Source organism: Oenanthe melanoleuca, chromosome 4, assembly GCF_029582105.1.
Source record: "Oenanthe melanoleuca isolate GR-GAL-2019-014 chromosome 4, OMel1.0, whole genome shotgun sequence".
NCBI classification, from domain to species: domain Eukaryota; kingdom Metazoa; phylum Chordata; class Aves; order Passeriformes; family Muscicapidae; genus Oenanthe; species Oenanthe melanoleuca.
The window spans coordinates 1,277,048-1,297,399 of NC_079337.1; the positions used below are offsets into that span (position 1 = coordinate 1,277,048).

The window sequence follows — 20,352 nt, forward strand, 5'->3', positions numbered from 1 at the left end:
AAAGCAAGCACTAAAGGCAAATGGTGTGGTCACCTTCTATTTCCCTACCACCTAAGGCATCTGAGGAACCTGAAGGCATCTGAGGAACCTGGCAAAAAACAGGAGATTCCAGATTATCTCAAATTTATGTGTAAACCAAATCCTCTTGCAAAAACACATCCCACACTTCTCCTGAAGCACACCAAGAGTCAGATCCCAGTTTCAGAGGGCACTGTAAGTACACAGCACACAACAGAAATAAATCTATTCTTCATACACTGCATTCTTCATGGTTGTTAAAAGAGATTTTCTCCCACCATAGCTGCTGAGATCCAGTGAGGGAATGTCACCTGTTAATTGAAGAATTGAAGAATCCTCTTTAGATCCTGCAATGGTTCTTCCTTTAAACTGTCCAGCTTGGAAAGCTTCTGAAACAAAATAATTCAGTTGAAAAGATTTACAAAGGCACTCTGTTGTCAATTCTTACCTCAACTCATCCAAATGCACATATTTCCCCCCCTTGACTCTTGTTTTGTCCTTTTAAGCCATGACCCCAGGTATTGCTGTTCAGGGCACAGACACAGCAGCTCCTGGGGGTGTTTGCCAGGCACTCATTGCTGTAGCACCTGAGCTGTCTGCAGGTGCAAACCCCTTTATTGCCACAGCCATTTGGACATGAAGGGCAGTATTATTCTCATTTTACTGCTTGGGACTCCAGGCAAAGACCTGATTCAAAGAACCCTTTCTTTCATTGAAAACTGGATTTTTCACTGCTGAGAACTGGATTTTTCAGCATTTCACATGTTCACTGACCTTTGCTCCACCTAGGGATGGAACTGGTTGGAAACACTTTGCTACCCCATTTTAATTTTTTTTTAAAAAGGTAATTTTAAATGTGAATACACTGGTTTCAGCAGGGCTTATATGGGGAACAAATCCTCAGCTTCAGAACAGTTAAAGTAATACTGAGACCAAATCCTCCTTTTCCACATTCCAGCTAGGAAACCAGATTATCACCCAGGTAGAGTCTGTCTCAAGTGTTGGAGCTGCTTCATTTTGTACAATAACTAATGATGCAGGAACCAAGAGGATTAAAGTAGACTTTGATTTAAGTTCTCCTGCAACCTGTTGGGTCCTCACTGTGGTGCTAAATTAAAAATCAGTCCTTTTTCCTTCTTTATCTTCAGAAGTATAAATTGATTAACTCAGAGAAAAGAGAATGGGAGTGCCTGATGCTGCAGGGGTTTCACAGAAGGAACTATCCTTTGTTCCTTGATGTAAATGTTTGCCACCACACCAGGAAGTAAACCAGAAAATATTCCTGGAAAATGCCTGCACTAACTTGTGGCATCCTACAAATTTTGAGGCTGAAATTAATGAAAATACTTCTGGAGATGTATATGAAATCTATTAAAAATAGCTAAAGATTTTTATTTTTTTTTTAATGAGAGATCAGAGTTGATGCTTTCTGTAACGAAAAATCATTGCCCTTACATACCACTCTTTTAAAAAAGGGTTAGGTTGCTATTCTGTGATTTACTAGTTCTACTTTTCCACCTCCTGACTCGAGCAGTTTCAAGTATTTTTTGCCCATAGTGAGATGGGCCATAAAGACTGTGTTCCCCCCCAGTGCCAGAATCCCACACTGTGACACAGCTCCCTGGAACAATCTGACCATCCTGTGCTGGCAGGAACCTCACGCTGCACCAGCAGCCATATTTGGATTCAGCCAGCAGGCTGCTCTTTTATTTTTAACAGGAGCCCAAATTAGCAGCTGTGGGAGCTGAGCTGAGGCTCCCTACCTGCCAGGCCAGCTAGCTCCCTCTGGCCAGCCTGGAATTCCTGCAGGAGCTCCTCTTTTTCCAGTTTTGCATCATTCAGTGCCTGGAGCCTCTTGGTGCATGTGCTAACCAGCTGAACCTTTTCCATCTCCCTCAGCCTGCCCTCCATTTCACATATTCTGGCTTCTTTCTCATCCTTTGCACTCTGCTTACATAAAAAACAAATATATGTGACAAACATAATTATATAAAATAACCACAAAGATGTGTGGACACCACTACTTAAAACCCCAGTTTGGGGCAAGAAAGAAAACCAGAGTGGAACAGAACAATTACTCGTGTGAAAATTGCTAATCTAGGCAAAGAGGGTGCAGCAGAATTGGATTTGGTGGCTCTAAAGAATAATTAACCTTACCAGGTGTAGCATATCAACATGATTTCCATTCTCTTGTAGCAGCCCCCCCAGGTGCACTCAAATGCCTTCTCACAGAAGAGGATGAAATTCCCTGTCTGGAGTGGTTTTTTCATCTGAAGATGCTGACCTGCATGGGACTCCACATCCTGTATTTCTTGTCTGAGAAATAACCAATGTCCACAGCTGGGAATTCCAAGTGCTGCCTGTCTGCTGCTTCTCAGCAACACTTGGTATTTCTGGTTCTGTTCTGGCATGGACACTCATCTCACCCAGGTCATTCCAACTCACACCAGCCTTTTGGCAGCTGCTTTTCAACACAGAAATATCCACAGGTAGTGGTAATGCTATACTATTATCCTCCTCTGCCCTACTGAGTGCTGTTAGAATTCTATGGCATTGCCCAACTAAGGCAGAGATTTAAAAGCATGAAACATTTCCTGTCATAAAGAAACATAAATACAGCACTGTTTGCAAACCTTAGGCTCTTCTGCTTTGAGCTTCCAGTCATTTATTTTTTCAGCTGGGATTTCTCCACTTCCATTGCTGCAGCAGTTTGGCCATGCTGGCCCATGATGTGGGTCATGTTATCAATTTGCTTTTGGAAGATCTCAGTGATCCTTTCTTTCTCCAACAGGCTCAGTTTCGGCACCTCACACTCCCACTGCACCTTGTAGGAATGTATTGAGTGGGTTTATGGGGTTTCTGTTTTTTCTTCTTTTCAGTTCACAGTGTGTGCACAATGCTTCACTTAAACAAAAGCACTGAGAAACAAAAAAAAAAAAAAAAAAAGGTGGAGAGTGGAGTGTAGGAGCAGCAGAACTTTCTCTCAAATTAAGGTTACTGTTAACAGTTCCTACACTATAATCAAAACCCAGACTCAGTGATTTGTCCTCCACCAGGCTTTGGGTGCTACTTGCAAGCTGCAGGCACTGTCAGCTTTACGAGGCAGTGCTGCCACCTCGTGCTCGTAACTCATTTCTTACCTGCTCAATCCTCTTCCCAAAAGAAAACACTGTAATTTCATCCTGGCAATAGTAACTTCTGTCACCTGTCAGAAATGTAGTCATTTCGATGTTCTGTTATTACTATCAAGCTATGGATAGTTCTGCTTTGAAGGGGTTACTGTATAACTCAAACTGACTGCAGGGAAAAATTAGGATATCTCAAACAAGAAAGGACAAAACTCTCAGTGAAACCAGCAACGAAAAGCTGATTTAAACCACCAAAATTACTTTCAGTTTTTTTCTTCTAATGGTGGAACTGGTGTCCCAACAAATTTCACAAGTCCACTTAAGTGACACTGCTTCATGCAGCCTCTTCTGCACATCTCCACTTTTCTGAGAGAAACTGTAGAATAAGAGAGTTTGGTTATATAAAACCTTGAGCACAAAAGGAAGGAAACCTCATCCCATTCACACTGTCTTATTTTATTAGAATTGATCAGGCAAAAGATTATTTGCTCCATTCCCGAGGGTGTGGTATTAGTTTGAATCATCAATCTGAGTGAATCACTAAATCAAATCTCAATTTGCCATCAATTTTCACACCCATTTATGATCCTTCTGTGGGAGAAACTTTCAAATATTAGATATACAACAGTGTATAAAAATCACTAAATTCAAGCACTACCTTCTGTGAAAAAAAAAATAATGGCACATAGCAGGTACAGGAATTTTCTAATAGCAAACACATTTTGTGTACTACCTCAATTCCTGGATATTCTTGTTCATTGGAACAGCACCTGTGAAGACAAAGATATGTATTTACTATCTCATCTATTAAGAGCCAACTTTATGCAACAAAATTAATTCTGCCCATCTAAATTTAAAACTGCAGGACGACTTCAAGATATTGAGGGGGGGGGGTGAGTTTCCCTCCTTTCCTTTTCCAAATCTCCTGGTTTGTTTTGTCAGGAGGAACCCAGATGCAGACAGAAGAGAGAACGATGAGAAAAAGAAAAAAGGGAAAGCAAGAGACAAAAATCTGTTGCTCAGTGGCAGTTTTAAATCAGGTAATATTGACGGGTTTCTCGTTTAGTTTACTTGGATTTTCCTGTGTGCCTGGTCCTCTGGAGCCCTTGTGTGCCCCGGGGCAGGCCCAGCAGCCCTTGCCGTACCTGGCTAGCTGCAGCCCTCAGCAAACCTGCCACGGCCGCGCCGCGGGAGCTTCCTGTGGGCACACCGGGGAGAACAGCGGAGCCCTCGCTCCCGGAGCCACACCGTCAGGGGCCAGAAAGGCGAGCGGAGCAGGCAATCCCTTCAGGCCGCCCATGGAGCGCAGGGAGCCGCCTCCCCTCAGGCGGGACGGGTCCCGAGGCTTTCCCGCCATCCCGCCGCGGGCCGTGAGGGCTGAGGGCCGTGAGAACTGTGAGGGCTGTGGGCTCTGAGGGCTGTGAGGGCCGTGAGGGCTGAGGGCCGTGAGAACTGTGAGGGCTGTGGGCTCTGAGGGCCGTGAGGGCCGTGAGGGCTGAGGGCCGTGAGAACTGTGAGGGCTGTGGGCTCTGAGGGCTGTGAGGGCCGTGAGGGCTGAGGGCCGTGAGAACTGTGAGGGCTGTGGGCTCTGAGGGCCGTGAGGGCCGTGAGGGCTGAGGGCTGTGAGAACTGTGAGGGCTGTGGGCTCTGAGGGCTGTGAGGGCCGTGAGAACTGTGAGGGCTGTGGGCTGTGAGGGCCGTGAGGGCTGAGGGCTGAGGGCTGTGAGAACTGTGAGGGCTGTGGGCTCTGAGGGCTGTGAGGGCCGTGAGGGCTGTCCGCGCAGCTCCGTGCCCTCAGCGCTCCATGGCACGGCTCCCAGGGCGCTGCTGCGCCAACCCGCCCTGGGAAGAGCCGCCACGCTTTTCCCTCCTGCTTCCCGCTCGGGCTCCATCCTGAGCCGCCGGCTGCTCCTGCAGCGCCCGCTGGCTCCGCCGGGAATTGCGGCGCCGAGCCCCTCAGCCCCAACATGGCCGCTGCCCCCTCACGGCAGGGGCACCATTTTGTGGTCGGGGGGCGCAGGTGGTCTGGCGGTGCCGTGCTTGAGGATGGAGGTAGAAATCCTCTCTCGGGGATAGGGGAAGGGCCTGGATCATTTTCAATATGATGTTTGGTCAGTAAGGTGGCGTATTTTGGAGGGGTGACCGTGAGCTGAATAAAGGCAGAAGTCGGGGTGAGGGGACTGTCCCACCAAAGAAAAGCCCAGAGGGTTAAAAGTAAAAGATTCAAAGGCATCTTGCCCTAATTCTAGTTCAGTAATAAAAACTGGAATGTTTATATTTGTATTTTTACGCCAATCTTGTCATAGAGGGCAAGTTTCTATGTTCCCTGGTATTTTCAAGGTGAGGGAGAGGGTGCAGAGTCAAGAGGCAATCACTTGAAAGGAAATTACATCTCTGACTGTGCCATTTTGGATCTCCATTTCAGAAAGGAACACACAGGTGTCCATAGGCTGTCCCTCATTTCAGGTTATTCAAAAGACCACCTTGACACAGGTTTCCAGGAGCAGGTGAATGAACTGGGCCTAAAACAAAACCCTCAGCTAGAGAGATGAAGTCGGAGAAAACTCAAGAGACAGGTACGTTGATTTATTTAAATATCTGTCTAAGATGAAAAACACATAACCATTCCTCAAGGGTACCACATAATTTTCATTTACAAGAGAAAAAACCATCCATTTAGTGCTGAAAGACAGACAAAAGGAGAAAAGTGGTCTTATGTGGACTACTACAGAAAAGTAAGAATTAAACAGCTGCAAACAGATCTCTGGTGTCCATTCACCTTGCTGCACTGCAATCCTAAGTGGAAAACAGCTCAAGGAAAGGACTTCAATTGCAGCAGCAAAAAGTTTTTTCTTATCCACAGGGATAAGAGGCAAATGAGTGTTCAGGTAAATAAAATACTCTACAATATCCTGAAGCTCTGTGATATCCTCAAGCGAGATTTTAATCCTCCAGCAGTCCCAGGTGTTAACAAAACATGAAAATTCACCTTGGAGGGGGCCAGCACCTGCCTCTGGCAGGCAGTGCTGGGCTTTGTTTCTCCAGGATTTTAGATAGGGCACTGAGGTTTTGCTCCCTACTGGGGAAAGAAGGGGAGAACTCATCCCCCTGCCTTTGCTCCTGGCTTTTCTGTACTGTGGGCTGGCAATCCACCTTCCCAAAACCTGCTCCTTCCTCCATCCCCTCTGCCTGACTCGGTAGCCTCGGGAACAAGCTCCTCCCTCAGGAGCTCATAATGTGCATGAGGGAGAGACAATAAATGCCATTCCCAGGGTTTGATTTTTCTCCCAAAGCCTGACTTCAGCAGGAAACTGAATATCTTTTCCCTATCGGGATCCTGGCAAGGTGCCTTATTTTTGCAGAACACCACCTGTCTTGACTGCAGGTGTCTTTTTTATCCCTTGTTTCCTGGGAGTCCAGGTCTGGAACACCCAGCAGCCCTGTCACTTTTGAAACAGAATAACTCTCTTAGGATCAAATTCCTGTGTAACATTCCTCCTGTTTTGGAATACCTCTGAAAAGGTATTGAGATGGAAATATAAACAGTTTATGTTTAAAATAATCCTTTCTTCCCAGAGAGAGGATGGTGAGCTGTAAAGGGGGATAGAGCTTCAGGGGAAGGGATTGGGGTGATTTATGCCAGCAGAGACTACTCCAGTACCTGGGCCATACCCACCAGCCACCACTTCAGAGTTGGCTAAAGGCTCTGACAGTGGCTTGGGCTGTTTAGTAATAATCTTATTTGAGGTGGGAATGTTGTACGGTTGAGATGTTGCACTGTGTGACTCCCCTTGGAGGGATGGATCCATTCCTCACCTTGGCTTGTTGCTTTTCAGTTTGCTTTGAGGAGCTCAGCAACCCACAGCAGTTCTGTGCTAGAGGCAATATTAAATGGAGAATCTCTTTCCTATTCTCTAAGGAAAATTCTTTCCTTTCAGACTTCAAAGACAAGTGCCTTTTCCAACACCAAAAGATGTGGATTCATTGATTTCACAGGTTACTTCTGTGAAATCAGCTTTGTTCTTTAACCCTCAGATCTCTCTTTTCCCCTTTCACTGTCAGATTTTTACCTCAGGCCAATCCAGACAAACAAGCTTATTCTGTGGTTTGGAAGGAAGATGAACTCAAATCCAGCTGGGAATCTGAGTGGAGGTTCCCTGTGTAGCCCTAGGAATTTTCCTCTGGAAACACCTTTTGAACATTAGTTGATGATTGCAATCCTTTTGATATCATGCAGAGCCTCAGCATGTTTTCCCTCCTGTTATTTCTTCTTTTAGATGCCAGACTGACATTTTCCAGAGCTAAGGAGATGAATACATTACAGTCAACTCCAGCTGATTGGAGGTAACTATAGGAATGCCATATTTTTTATTTATTTGTTCCTGATTTTTCTTTTTTTTTTTTTTTTTTTTTTTTTTTTTCTTTTTTCTTTCTTTTTTTTTTTTTAAATATAATAAACTTCCAGGGGAATTGCTACCCCAGGAGGGAGTGATTCATTCCTGAAGGGGTCCAGTCTTTTGACACTTGTGTTTTGTTCCATCCTACTGCAGATTTAGGTGAATGGCTTCAGGACTCCTGGGGAGAGGAAGAAGCTGGGCCCAGTGGTGCCTGAAGGATGTCCATTATTTAAAATTCCTGACACTCCTCAGCTTACACAGAGCCCTGTCTGGAAGGAAAAGAGAGGTTCTTCAGGGATAAAACCAGGGAGCAGGGGAAAAGGAGCGCTTCTTTCTCAGCCTTTTCATGCTTCCTGTATGGCCATCAGCAAGTCACTCTCTGTGAAAGGTAGGAGGGCCCACATTATTTCACAGAACTTTTATTTAGAGACAAACTGTGAATCTGCTTTCTCCCAGCTTACAGGATAGAACTAAGCAGCAGGTAGATTTAAACTAAGCTTAGTGTTTAGTTCTCCTGCCAAAAGAGCAGTAACAAGTATGTACAAAATGAGCTGAATTTCCTGTCTTTGATTGGATCAGGCACTCTGAACACTCAGGACAGATCCTGCTTCATTTTTGAAAGGGAAAGTGTAGTAAATGTCTATGAACTAAGGAAATGTTAGCGTGTAAATCGATCAGCTTAAACTGTGACAATTTCTGGTTTCAGCATACGGGGGCAGTGTTGCTCCGGTGAACTTCATGTGCAAAAGAAACGTGGAATGTTTGAAGGAATTTAGGAAAAGACAGAGCAGTTGCCAGCTGCCTTGATTGATGATAAATACAGGGTTTGATTGGGACCTCTGAAAAGTGAAATCAGTGGTAATTCTTCCTGCTTTAGCAGTGTAATGCTCGATGAGGGAAAAGTTTCTAACGTGACTGTTCCAAATTTATTTTCCCTTACACTGAAACTATACAAAACTTCAAATTTATTGTTCTGTGTGCAAAGCACTTTTCTGAGCCCGGGTCTCTTTTGGTTGCATCCCATCAAGGAGTATCTCAGCTCTGTCCTGAGAGGAGCTCCTGTGTGGATTAAGAGCCCTCGAGTAAGTAGCACAGTATTTGGCAGCCCTGTTTGTGTGGTTGATCAAAGCTTTTTCCGTAGCTGGCTGTGAGTCTCCGACACATGGGAGCACCTGGATGTGACCTTTTTAGAGCTGGATTAGCAGTATGAAAAAATAGCAGATCTGGAGGTGGTAAGAGGAGAAAATTCTGTGCTTGCAGTGCTCACAAATTTGATGGAGTTTTTGGCAAAAATGATGTTGGATTCAGCACTTGAAATGAACCACAGTGCTGGAGCAGAAGTCAAACTGTCTCAGAAATTTGTTGATAACTTGTAATCATCAAATGCAGCAGACCCCGTAAGAAATCCAGCTCTCACTGGAAATCTGGTGTCCGCAGACAGGTGTGGTGACAAAAGTTTTGCATGTGAAATGGATGTAACCCAGAGAGGTGCCTCGGCCTGTCCACAGGCTGGTGTGTCCTTAGCCAGCCTTCCCTATTCCTGCTGGCTGTGGAGAGGAGGAGGCACGGCCCCAGGAGAGCTCCCTGAGCCTTCGCCCGTCCCTGGAAGGGCTGTGCAGAGCCTGGAAATGAATTGCTCTTTGTGGAGGCTTGGAGCCAGCGTTTTCACTCTGAAACATTAGGAGTGTAAAACCTCACAAATCTGATTTGAGTCAGGCTAAAGGGTGAGTTCTGGATAATAGCAATCCGTGAGCCTGACCAGGATGTGAGGCTGATGAAAACTCAGCCCCTGGGAGGGAAGCTGAGGGGAAAAGCTTAGTGTAAGCAAGGATTGAGGAATCATCTACCATGAAAAATAAAGCAGGGGACCCTTTTCCTGTATTTCCTGAAACCTGGAACACATGGGGCAAATAGAAGGCTCTGGGAGCCTGTAACATCTTATGGGGAATGGAGTGGGAATGGGGTACAAAAGCAAGGATCCCTGGGTTTAGAGTCCCAGCTCCAAAGCTTTTCCTCCACCACTCATTAAGGTTTTGTTAACACAAGGCTCTGAGAGCTTGCAAAACCTGAAGGAGAAATAATGCACATCCCAGGCACGGTGAGGTCAAAAGCTGGAGAGTAGAGACATTATGACGTGTTTCCTCAGCTCTGCCAAGAGGAAGGGCAGTGGGCTCTGGTCTCCTCTCTCTGTTGTCCTGTTTGAGATCCAATTAAACATCAGGTAAGGTTTTGCACACCTTCAGTGACACATGCTGTGGCATACGGTAAGTGATGAGCCAAGTCCCTAAGTCTTTGTGCACATAAGGAAGAGCAGATGCACCCACATCCACGTGTTCTACAGTAGGAAACTGCCTACATTAATAAAAGTATCCAGAGTTTTTGGTGTCATTTCTTATTCCATTCATTGGGAAAGCATTAGTCCTTTCTGACAATGTAAATGGGGAAAATAAATATGTCCTGGGAAGCTGGTATGCTCCATGCAGAGGAAAAGCACTTTATGAGAGCAGAATTATTAGCAGTGCTCCACTGAGCTGATTTGGAACAGGTCCATTGTGTTTTCAGCAACTGGCAGTTGGGATTGTTACAATTCCTTGGCAAGGACAATGGAAAGATGGTGGTTTCCGGGGCCATAATAAAAGGGTGAGCCCCAGCTTTTGCACACTGCATTTTATAATTGCGTGCCTGATGTGCACAATTGGGCAGCACTGCCTTACTTCCCTTAATCCATCTCTCTCTCTCTCTCCCTTCACTTCCTCACCCTCCCTCGGAGCAGCAGTAGCTGCTGCAGCTCTGGCAGCTCATCGGGGAGAGCACCGAAAATGAAAAGAGTTCAGCTCTCAACGTTTTCCCCTGAGGATTCATTTCACCTGCTTCTTCAGTTTTCCCAGTAGCTTTTTTTTTCACCCTTTAATCCAATAGGTATGGAATTATTTCACGTTTTAAACCCCTCTAAAGGGTTTTAGGAATGGACTTGCTCTCTCCTCCTCCCCCAGCCTTTTTTTTTTTTTTTTTTTTTTTTTTTTTTGACAAGTCAGAAAATTGTGAAGTAAGCGAACAGAGTAACTGAGAGCTGAGAGGGAGAAGACGCTTCCATTCTTTTAGTGCAGTGGGCTGAGGCAAAAAGGCCATTGTAATGGTAAATTGCTTGCAGAAAGGAAGAAAAGACTGATAATCAATCACAAATGAAGCATTCGTTTGGATTTTGGCAATTTACTGGCCAGGGGCTTTTAAATCCATAAACTTTTTCTTTTTTTCTTTTTTTGCCCACATCTTGAAAAGCACAGTTTTGATCTGCTGAAGACAGGAAGAGAAATCTTTACCGAGATTTTTCTCATGCCCAGAGTACCTGGGACTGGGGAGAGCTGTATGCTGAAACTAAAATCCTGAGGGAGAAGCAGCGTGGTGAAATGTTGATGGGGCTGTTTTTAACCCATCACCTTGGACTCTGGCTCTGAAGCAGAACTTTCCACCTCAGGCTCTTCTTGTTTCTCGTATTCAGGGATGTCTTGTGGTGGGCTTCTGGGGACTTGGATTTCCAGCCTGGTCTCTCTGTGACTGCCTGAGTGAGTTTTGTGTTTGCCTGAGTATGTGATTAGGGCAGATGAGGATGTTAGATAACATCAACAGCAGCATTTCCCCGTCAGAGTGCAGCATCACCCACAAGGGAAGATACATCTACCTGGAGGCACTGCTGCACGGAGGGGCTCCATGGGGATTCACCCTGAAGGGCGGGCTGGAGCACGGGCAGCCATTAATCATCTCAAAGGTACTTTCCTCATTTTCTGTGCCATGCAAGAGAGGCGGGAGTGGTGCCCGATTCAGAGGGCAGGAGTTGGGGAAGTAACACTGAAATGTTACAACTCTCGTTGTATTTGGCTTGGGTTTTAAGTGCTGAGCACCTGTTCAAGTCAGCAGCTTTGCTCAGGGGCTGTGTATTTGAGAAACACAGGAGAGCCCTCGGCATTGTTCAGCAATCCAAGTGCAGGTCTTGTCCCACAGGAAGCATCGTGGCTTGCAGAAATCCACTGTATTTATTTCACTGCTATGAATGGGAGGGAGTGGGGGGCTCTGGTGAAGTGATCTTGTGGCATATCTGAGCATGGTCAGCAATCCATCCCCAGCACTCCTGAGGTAAAACAAAGTGAGTGCTTTCAGTCACACGATGGAATGTTGGCTAATTAGGAGTGTGTGTGTGAAACAGTGCAGGAACTACTTGCACCTGTTTGGTAAGTGTATATATATTGTGCTGTGCTAGTGGTTTGTTTGCCCTACTTACTAAATATCTGTGAAGTATGGGGTGCCTTCAAGATTTTTATTATTTAATGATTGGCTATTTTCAACAGGCAGCTAGTAGCAAAGCTCACAAGGATATTCTGAGGGGGAAAAAATGGGAGAAGGAATTCCTCATTCTCATCAGGACCAGTCTGTTAACCAGGTACCTCAAGATGCAGGTGCTGAAAACCACGAATTTTGAAAAGCATCACCTTAAATCTTTGAATATCTGAAATATGTTTGACTATAACCATAAAACTGTTCTGAAAATAGGTTATAGGTAATTCTGAAATTTCACCTCTTGTGGGTCCTAACCACATTTGTCCTGTGCCATCAATCTGGTGCATTCTGTATTTATAGTGTGTATGTTGAGCTACCAGTGTACAGAGAGACTTATGTCCAATCTCGCTCCCTCCTGCAAGCTGGGATGTATGGAGTGAATTCAATGGATCAGAACCAGCAGCAGATAAAAGAAAATGCTGATACTCAGAATCGATGTTGTTCAAATCCTTTGCAATTTTCAAATCCCCTTGCAACACCCTGTGCAAACACATTCACATGAGGACTGTCAGTCTCTGAAGTAAATTAGTTGTGATTACTACATTTACTTGTTGAAAGTAAGAAAAAGAGGGGGGCTCCCATTAAGTCCTTTCATCATAAAGGGATTTTAGAAATTTCACACAATCGTCTTTCTTGCAGGACGTTCTTGGAGGCAGTTTGGCATAGCCAAAGACAGCAAAAGCAGCCTCACTAAAATGATGTTATAATTTTTATTTGTTAAATATTTGGGACTAACACAGGTTGTTCACTGTCCCTGGCATAGTTCTGCAGTTGTGAGGAAAGAGTTTCTTATTGCTCTGACATTCTTCTGTGATGTAAAAATCACACTCCCCTTTTTTTCCCTTTTCTCTTTTTTTTTTTTTTTTTTCTTTTTTTAATTGGGGGCAGGGAGACAGAGAGGATGGGAGATGGCTCTGGCTGCTGAACATTAATTAATCTATGGGATTTGGTTTCCACAACAACCAGAGCCCTTAATGTCAAACATGCCTGAAGTGTGCATAGTGCCACTGGGAGCTGTGTGACTTGTGCCTGCCTTTTCTGAAGCAACACTGCAAAAATGTGCCGGGTTTTATTTTTGGTTGGGTTCTCCCTTTTTTCTCCTTGTAGTTCCTGCTCAGTTAGTGCTATCAGCGTCAGCATTTCAGTGTTTTGCTCATGCATGGGTGATGCAGAGCTGGAGAATGGCTGCATGTGAAAGCTCTGCTTTCTGGAATTCAGGCAGCTCCTGTTTCCTGGTTTCCAGTTTCAACTGAGAAATTCCTCTGGTGCTTCAATTCATTATGAGCTCTTCAGAATTAATTGCATATTATTCATTTAGTTAATTCAGTGTTCCTCGCTGAAGTGTACTGTGGAGTAATGTGGGGAAATGATGAATTATGTTACAGGTTTAATTCTGTACAAGAGTGCTTGGAGAATCACAGAAAGTTTTAGGTTGAAAGGGACCATTAAAGATGCAGGCACTGGGAATGATCCAACAACAGTTCTAAATAGTACTACATATAAATATCATAAAATGTGGATGTCAGTTTTTAATTTCTGATTTTTCATAATTAAGAAGTTTTATTTTCTGCTTTGGCTCCCTATTCTGTTGGCAAATAATTATGTAGACTTACCTGTCTGTTTGCAGTGACAGAGTGGTGCTAAAGGGCCTTAGAGTAATTAAAGTGGACATTTCAGCAAATATCTAAGCTGCTGCCTGTGACAGCTTGCAACATGACTTAAAGTAACACTGATTTATTGTTCTGGAATAGTAGAGAGATAACAGATCTGTGTGAATACAGTAGCCCTGGGAAACTGCTGGGGACCCAGAGTACTGATGTGTCTCAGCTACAGACCAAAGGCTGTAATGGAAGTTCAAAACCAAGAGGAGTGAATTTACAAAAGGCCCACAAGCACAAAAACTGGTTCTCACAGCCCTGGGCAGCCCTTGGGAAAGACACCAGTTTCTCCACCAGTAACATGCCAAGAATTTACCCAAAAGTGAGGGAAGCACAGTTGGGAGTGTAACTGCAAAAAGCAGGGCTGTATTCTCAGCTGGTAGAAGGTGCTGGTTTAGAGAGCCAGCTACCAGAGCTTCAGTATATTTTTAGTGTCTCTTTCTAGTATTGCCTTCCAAATGAGAATAAATTATTTGGTGCCTATGTGTCAGATTCCCTTGGCTGTACAGACCTATTGCTGCTCTCTGTGCAGCAGGACAGGCTGATTTGGAGGGGAGGAGGTGGCTGAGTGCCCATGTGGGCACAGATGGGCAAACTCCCAGTTAAAACCAGTACTAAAACTTTGCTGACTCAGCCACGGTACTCAGCACGTCGTATAATCCAGCCTAACTCAGCTCCTCAGAAGTGTTGGGTGTGCAGCTAAAGGGAATTTGTGTAGCTAAAGCATACAGATTCCTTATGCTAATGCTGCTGGGTTTTCCCCTGTGGAAAGACAGCCCTACACTGAAACAATTTCATGGCATGTGATTCAAAGTCCTCCAGGCAGGTCTATTCATCATTTATTTTACTGGAGGTGGGAGCAGATCATAAATTTATTACATCTGACTCACATATTTCCCTGAGAGAAGCCTCAGAATAAAGCTTTGTGAAATCCTCCCAGCATCTGTTTTTGTTGTACCAGCAGGAAAGGAATGGAAGGATGGCAAAAGGTAGTCAGTTACATGTTCTTTTTCTGCTGCACCTCAGGGAAAAAAATTCAGTACCTAAAGGAGCACCAGAACATCCCTGGGTAGCAGTGGGACAGTGCCCAAAAAGAGGCAAATTAACACCAGTATATTTTCCCTTTTATATTGATTCTGTGGTATGAAATGTAGTCAATGACATGTTGTCAAGTAATCATTTGGCAAGAAGGTTCTCAAGTTTTTAATTACTTTTCTTTTTCTAAAAACCAGCACAGTTGCTTGTTTTGTTTTTAGTCTTCACACATTTGTGCTTAAAAAGTAACTCAGTGTCCTCAATGTGTCACTAAGGCTTCAAAATTAGTGGAAGTCATATTCCCTGAAGTGACCTCCACTCCTCTGTTTCCAGACCTTGGGTCCTTCAGTTAAATTTCTGATTTTTTTTTTTTTTTAATACCTGTTTAGCAATTTAGAAGTCTGTAATTTTGGCCCAATTTGGGAATATTTGCTTGCAGTGGAAATTTCATTAAACAAGTGGGTTTTTTTAATCTGGAAATAGAACTTCAATAACAAATGCCAAAGTGATTGCAGGTGATACCAAGTGTTTAATTAAAATCCAATATTCTGTGGCCTCAAAATCATGATAATACACAGGAGAAAACCCAGATTTCTATTTCCAAATTACTTTTTTGGCTCACCCTTAGCTGCAAGATCAGAAAATGCAAAAATGAAAGGCCTGACTGTTATAGGCAGTAAAGGCAAACTGGTAACAGAAGGTTTCATTCCCTCTCAATTTTCTCTAAGAATTTTTAACCTAAGGTAATTAATGTTAATCAGTCTCAACCATTTTGGAGCCAGGAGAGGTATTTCTGTGGTGTGTTTCTCTTCTCTACACAAACCTTTGGAACAGTTCTGGCTGTTGTAGGCCTCTGAAATGCCCTTTTATTTTGAGCTCCGTGTTGACAATACTAACAAAGGAGTTGTTTCTCTTGCCTAGGAATTAAAGCATCCAAAGCGTTCTCCCTCGGACTGTGGCTGTGTGGGAACACTTTTCACATGCTGGCTGGAGTTCATGGGTTCCCTTCACTCAAAAGGGCAGGTCGTTTGCAGGGACCTCATGCCAAAAGCATGACACAAACTCTGAGGTTTACCTCTCAGCAGGGATGTAGGAAGCAATAAAAGTTTCATAATAATGGGAATAGTTTGGGACAGAGCCTGAGAAATAATCCGCAATTCTTGTAAGGTGTTTAAACCTTGTCTGGAGCCTGATCCAAGCGCTGATGCAATGAACAGCAGTCAGTGCTTGCAGGAGCTGGACCTGGCTGCCTTCACAAGGCTCCCCTGCCTGTGCTACTTCTCTGGGATTTTTGGTTGAGAGAGCTCCTAGAGCACTTAGTGACGTGCAGTGAGGATTGTTCACCATTCCTGACAAAACCAAACTCAGAAGGCCATTCTGAACCCAGCTGGTCCACAGGCACTTAGCCCTGTCTCTGATCCAAACACTGGGAATCAGCATTCTCCCAGTACCAGGAGCTTGTAGCTTTCCCCTCTGGAATGCCCAGAGTGCCCATAAACAAAACAAAATTATCTGATGCACTGACAGGCAAAGTTTCTTTCTTCCTGTCTCCTGTATCCCTTGATGTGACAAGTGGCACTTTTAGGAACTGTTACCCTTTTTGTAGGGCTGCAGGCATAAAACCAATGGCCTGTGCTCACATTAGGGAGGCTTCTTTGAGGCTGGCAGAGTCATGAGAGACTTGTTGGCCTGGGCATTAGCACATGAAACTGAGACAGAGGCATGGTGACATCTTCTGTGATTTTTAAAAAATTTATTGTAATTTTACATTTGAAGATTTACTGTTTATATGGGCTTTATTTTCCTCCTCGCTGCTGAAGAATAGCTCGGAGCCTGTGTTGTTAATGTTTAAATTCTCACTCTCTATTTTCCAGTTATTATTCTGCAAGTGGGCTGGTGATGGTGAGGGGTCTCTGGCACATCTGACTCTTGTGGCAGGCAGTGCACCAGGCAGATGTCTGATCCCAGGTATCAAGGGAAGCTGGATGCTGTAATTGTTTGAGGAAGCAGGAGGCAGTTCCTCACCACTCCTCCTGGTTTCTCAGGGCTCGCATTAGGGCCTCTGAGACTGCTGATGCCAGCACAAGGGACAGGATCCCTACCTTTTCTTAAAGCCAGGGAGCTGCTGCATGAAAAGGCTTCTATTGTCAGCCCCTCCATTAGGCTGCCCGGCATTCTCCAGCACAAAAAGACTTCTGTTCCCTTCCCCAGCACTGAATGAGCAGCCGCAGGCAAAGCCAGTGCCTGCCGTGAGCAGGGCCTGGTGGGCACTGCTGCTGCTCCAGCGGGGGCAGGGGCAGCTCTCACACTGCTCAGGGGGCAGTGCCAGCCATGCCCTGATCCAGCACAGGGAGCCTGGTACAGGGAATGTGAATGCCAAGGGGCACAGACAGCTCTGTTATGAGCGGGCCTGTGGAAGGAGATGATGAAAAAAAGGATTTCTCTGTGCTGAGGAGGGGTGGGGATGGCATCTGCCAGGGCTTGGTGTCCAGTTGACCGTCATGCTTTAGATTTCCTCCTTAGCAGAGGTCAGCCTAAACTGTGAAGCTTTGGCCTATATCCCCAGAGACAGCTGCTCTGAAAGATCAGGTCTCCACCCCTCATTGCTGACACAGGAGTTATGGAGTGTAATGTCCTTCAAAGTCACAGAAAAATATAAGAGAAGAAATATTTTCTTCTCAGGACAGAGAGGAATCCTGCTGTGATGAAACATAACATGTAATCTTTAGGGTCAAGAAATAAAGCCTTCATAAATCCTGCCCTGTATTTAACTTACATGAAAGATTAGACAGAAAAATGCCACATACCCTTGTTCCCTTGGCTGTGGCAGATACAGCTGGAGTTGAGGTTTAAAAACTCATCCTAAAAGGAAACCCAGGGAATTCACTCTTTAACTCAGTGTTTGTACACAATAGATGTTTGTTTGTGCAAAGATCCACTACCTTCAACCTTTCCCACAGTTCTTGGAACCCCAAGGCCTAGGAAGAAAACCCATCATTGACAATGGAGCTGGAGCTGAGCTAATCTCATCTTAAATTTCACTGGTGTTTGTGTTCAGGAGCTTTTAAGGAAGCTCAAAACTGTGAAGCATAAATCCAGCATAGGTCTATAGCTTGGGAAGTATTCAACCAGTGACAGGATCCCAGGGAACAGCTGGAGCTGTGTCAGGAGATGTTTGGGAATATTAGAAAAAGGTTCTTCACCCAGAGGGTGGTCAGGCACTGAACAGGCTCCCCAGGGCAGTGGCCTTGGACCCCAAGCCTGCCAGAGCACAAGGAGTGCTTGGAAAATGCTCCAGGCACATGGTGAGGTTCTTAGAGAGGTCTTGTGCAGAGCCAGGAGTTGGACTTGATCCTTAGGAGTCCCTTCCAACTCAGGATATTCTGAACTAGTCACAAATGGGAGGGATATATGAAAGTGAAAATGAGGTGAACTGCAATTTGCTTTCCAGCAAACACTGGTAGTCAAAGGAACAATGTCCAGAGGCCTTTGAAATAGACTGCTAAGGCAGAAAATTTCTGTAACTCATTTGTGTGCTTCCAAAGCCTTGAGTGAATCCCCATCCAGTGGCAGCAGAGAGAGCATCCAAGGCAGTGCCAGGAAACCCTGAAAGATGTTAGTACCCATCACTACCAGCACAGCACATCTGAGAGGTGGGAAAAAACTTCCCACATGTTGCTTGTTTTAAGTAAGAGAAAATTGAGTGTCCAGTCACTCACACAGCTGAACTGGAAATAGAGATCCTGTTGTTCCATTTTTAGCCAGCCATTCCCTACATTATAAAAAAAACCCCAAGAAATAAATGATTCCATGTCTCTTGAAACTGAAGTTAGGAAAAGAACAACAGGAGCAGAACAAGAGCAGCTTATCCAGGACACAGCTTGTTAACATCCTAACTGGTATTCAAGCATAATATTAATTTTTCACACTTGCATTAAAAAATTCCACCAAAAAACCCCCTCAAACCTCAGTGAAGAATGATTCCTGCTGATAAGAAAATCGCTGTGCTTAAATTCATTAATAGAATAGGCTGTGGGATACATTTCAAAGCATGGGGTGAGAAATAAGCTCCCAAATCCCATTAAGAAATAACAGGATTTATGTGCATTCCTCCCATATATTAACTTTCCCCTCTGGAAACGCTGAGCTGGTGCCATTTTTCAGGCAGGTGCAGCGTGTTGCAGTTCCCACAGACTGGGAGCTAATCTGCCAGGCTGAAAGCCATTGCCCATTCTCGGTCAAGAATGGGGATTTTCCGAGCCCGGTGGAATGGGGAGCTTGGCTGACAAATGCTGTGGCTGGGGGTGTCGTAGCGGGGCTCGGTCACACATTCTGCACTGATGCCGTCAGCAGCCCCGGCCCGGCCACATCCGCCCCTCCCGTGTTTCCAACCCGGCCAGCAGAGATCCTGCAGATACCGGGGCTTAGCAGCCGCTCTCGGGAGCGGGGCATTTCCTCAACGTGACATTTGGGAGCTGGGAATTGCTTTGTAGGATCAGCAGGGTCTGAAAATTTCCCAATAGCAGTGGAGAGCTACTGAGCCCCTGGGAAGGAGCATTCACTGTAGCTGTGTGGAAGTTTTTACCTTGGTTTTCTGTTGAGCTTGTGAGCAGGATTTATTTTCTCTGTCATGCTAGTGGCAGCAGGATAAAGGTAAAAGCTACCTTTAATGCTGTTTATGAGTGTACTAAATCTGCTCCCAGGTGGCTGGACTTTATAGTTGTGATACAGTCACGAGATGTAAGTATAAAACCCCAAATGTGGGGATGGGTGAAGAGTGAAGCAGCAGCGAGTCTGCAAATGCAGCAGGGAGTTGCTTGAAGAAGAATGGTGTTGCTTGAGATTTATGCATCTTTTGTTACTGGATTTTAAGATGTTTGCAATGGCACATAATTGCTGTCATAGTCATGCCCTTGGAAATTTGCAGTAGTGCTGGATCCATTATTGCTTTCTTTTTAAATTTTTCTGTAAAAATATGTGTTCTTTAAAGGATACATTAGAAAGGTGGATTGGTCCCCAGTGTCAGACTTCATGTTTTCATACACTGATTGATGGCCAGTCTTGCCAGTGGACTGAGATAGACCCACATTTCTCAAATGCAGTCTCATAGAAACTGGGAAATGAGCTGATGGAATCCAGACCAAAGATCTGGCTGTTTTCCAGGGGCAAATACATGGCAAGACACATTCCTAGTTTCAAGAGAGGAGCTTGAAATGGAGAAAGAAATGTGAAACATTTGGACAGTGAGGGGTGGGGTCGTGGGGGGAATCTTCATTTTCTCAATGGTCCCTCTCCCCTCCCTCCTGCCCTGCTCCATTTGGTGTTTGCTTAAAAGCAGTTGCCAGTGTTTGTTGAATAGTGTCAGCACAGAAGGGATGCAGCCGCTGACCTGACTAAAAGGCAACAGCAAAAGGTTAGCAGAATTAGTCTTGTACTGCAGACTTGTATTAATAGTTGTATTGTGGGGCTGTTGGCACAAACTCTGCAATTAAATAAGTTGTTGGCACTCTTCCCTAGCTTAAATTACTATGGCTGTTCCCCCTGCTTGCAAGTCAATGAATACAACACTTTTGGGGAGGCAAGTTCAAACATTTTTGTTCTTTGGGGATTCTGCACATTTCTGCTCTCAAGCTAAAAGGTTTCTGCTGGCTTTCCAAGCAGACCTCTGTTGTTGTTCTGCAAACAGCCCGTGCAAACTAATGCTGGAATAACCAAGCAGGGAAGGAGGTGGGTGAGGGAAAGACACCACAAAAGACTGATGGAGAAACAAATGCCCTTAGAAGA

General features: G+C 44.8%; 1 protein-coding gene across 2 annotated transcripts in view; it reads left to right on the plus strand.

Annotated features, from left to right (window-relative positions):
- The first annotated feature begins 10,573 nt into the window (after positions 1 to 10,573).
- Positions 10,574 to 20,352, plus strand: part of SHROOM3 (shroom family member 3) — a 109,746-nt gene continuing 99,967 nt past the window's right edge. For both annotated transcript variants that reach the window (XM_056489541.1, XM_056489542.1), the window contains exon 1: positions 10,574 to 11,309. In XM_056489541.1, the coding sequence (XP_056345516.1) occupies positions 11,145 to 11,309 (165 nt within the window). In that variant the 5' untranslated portion in view covers positions 10,574 to 11,144. The remainder of the gene's footprint in view (positions 11,310 to 20,352) is intronic.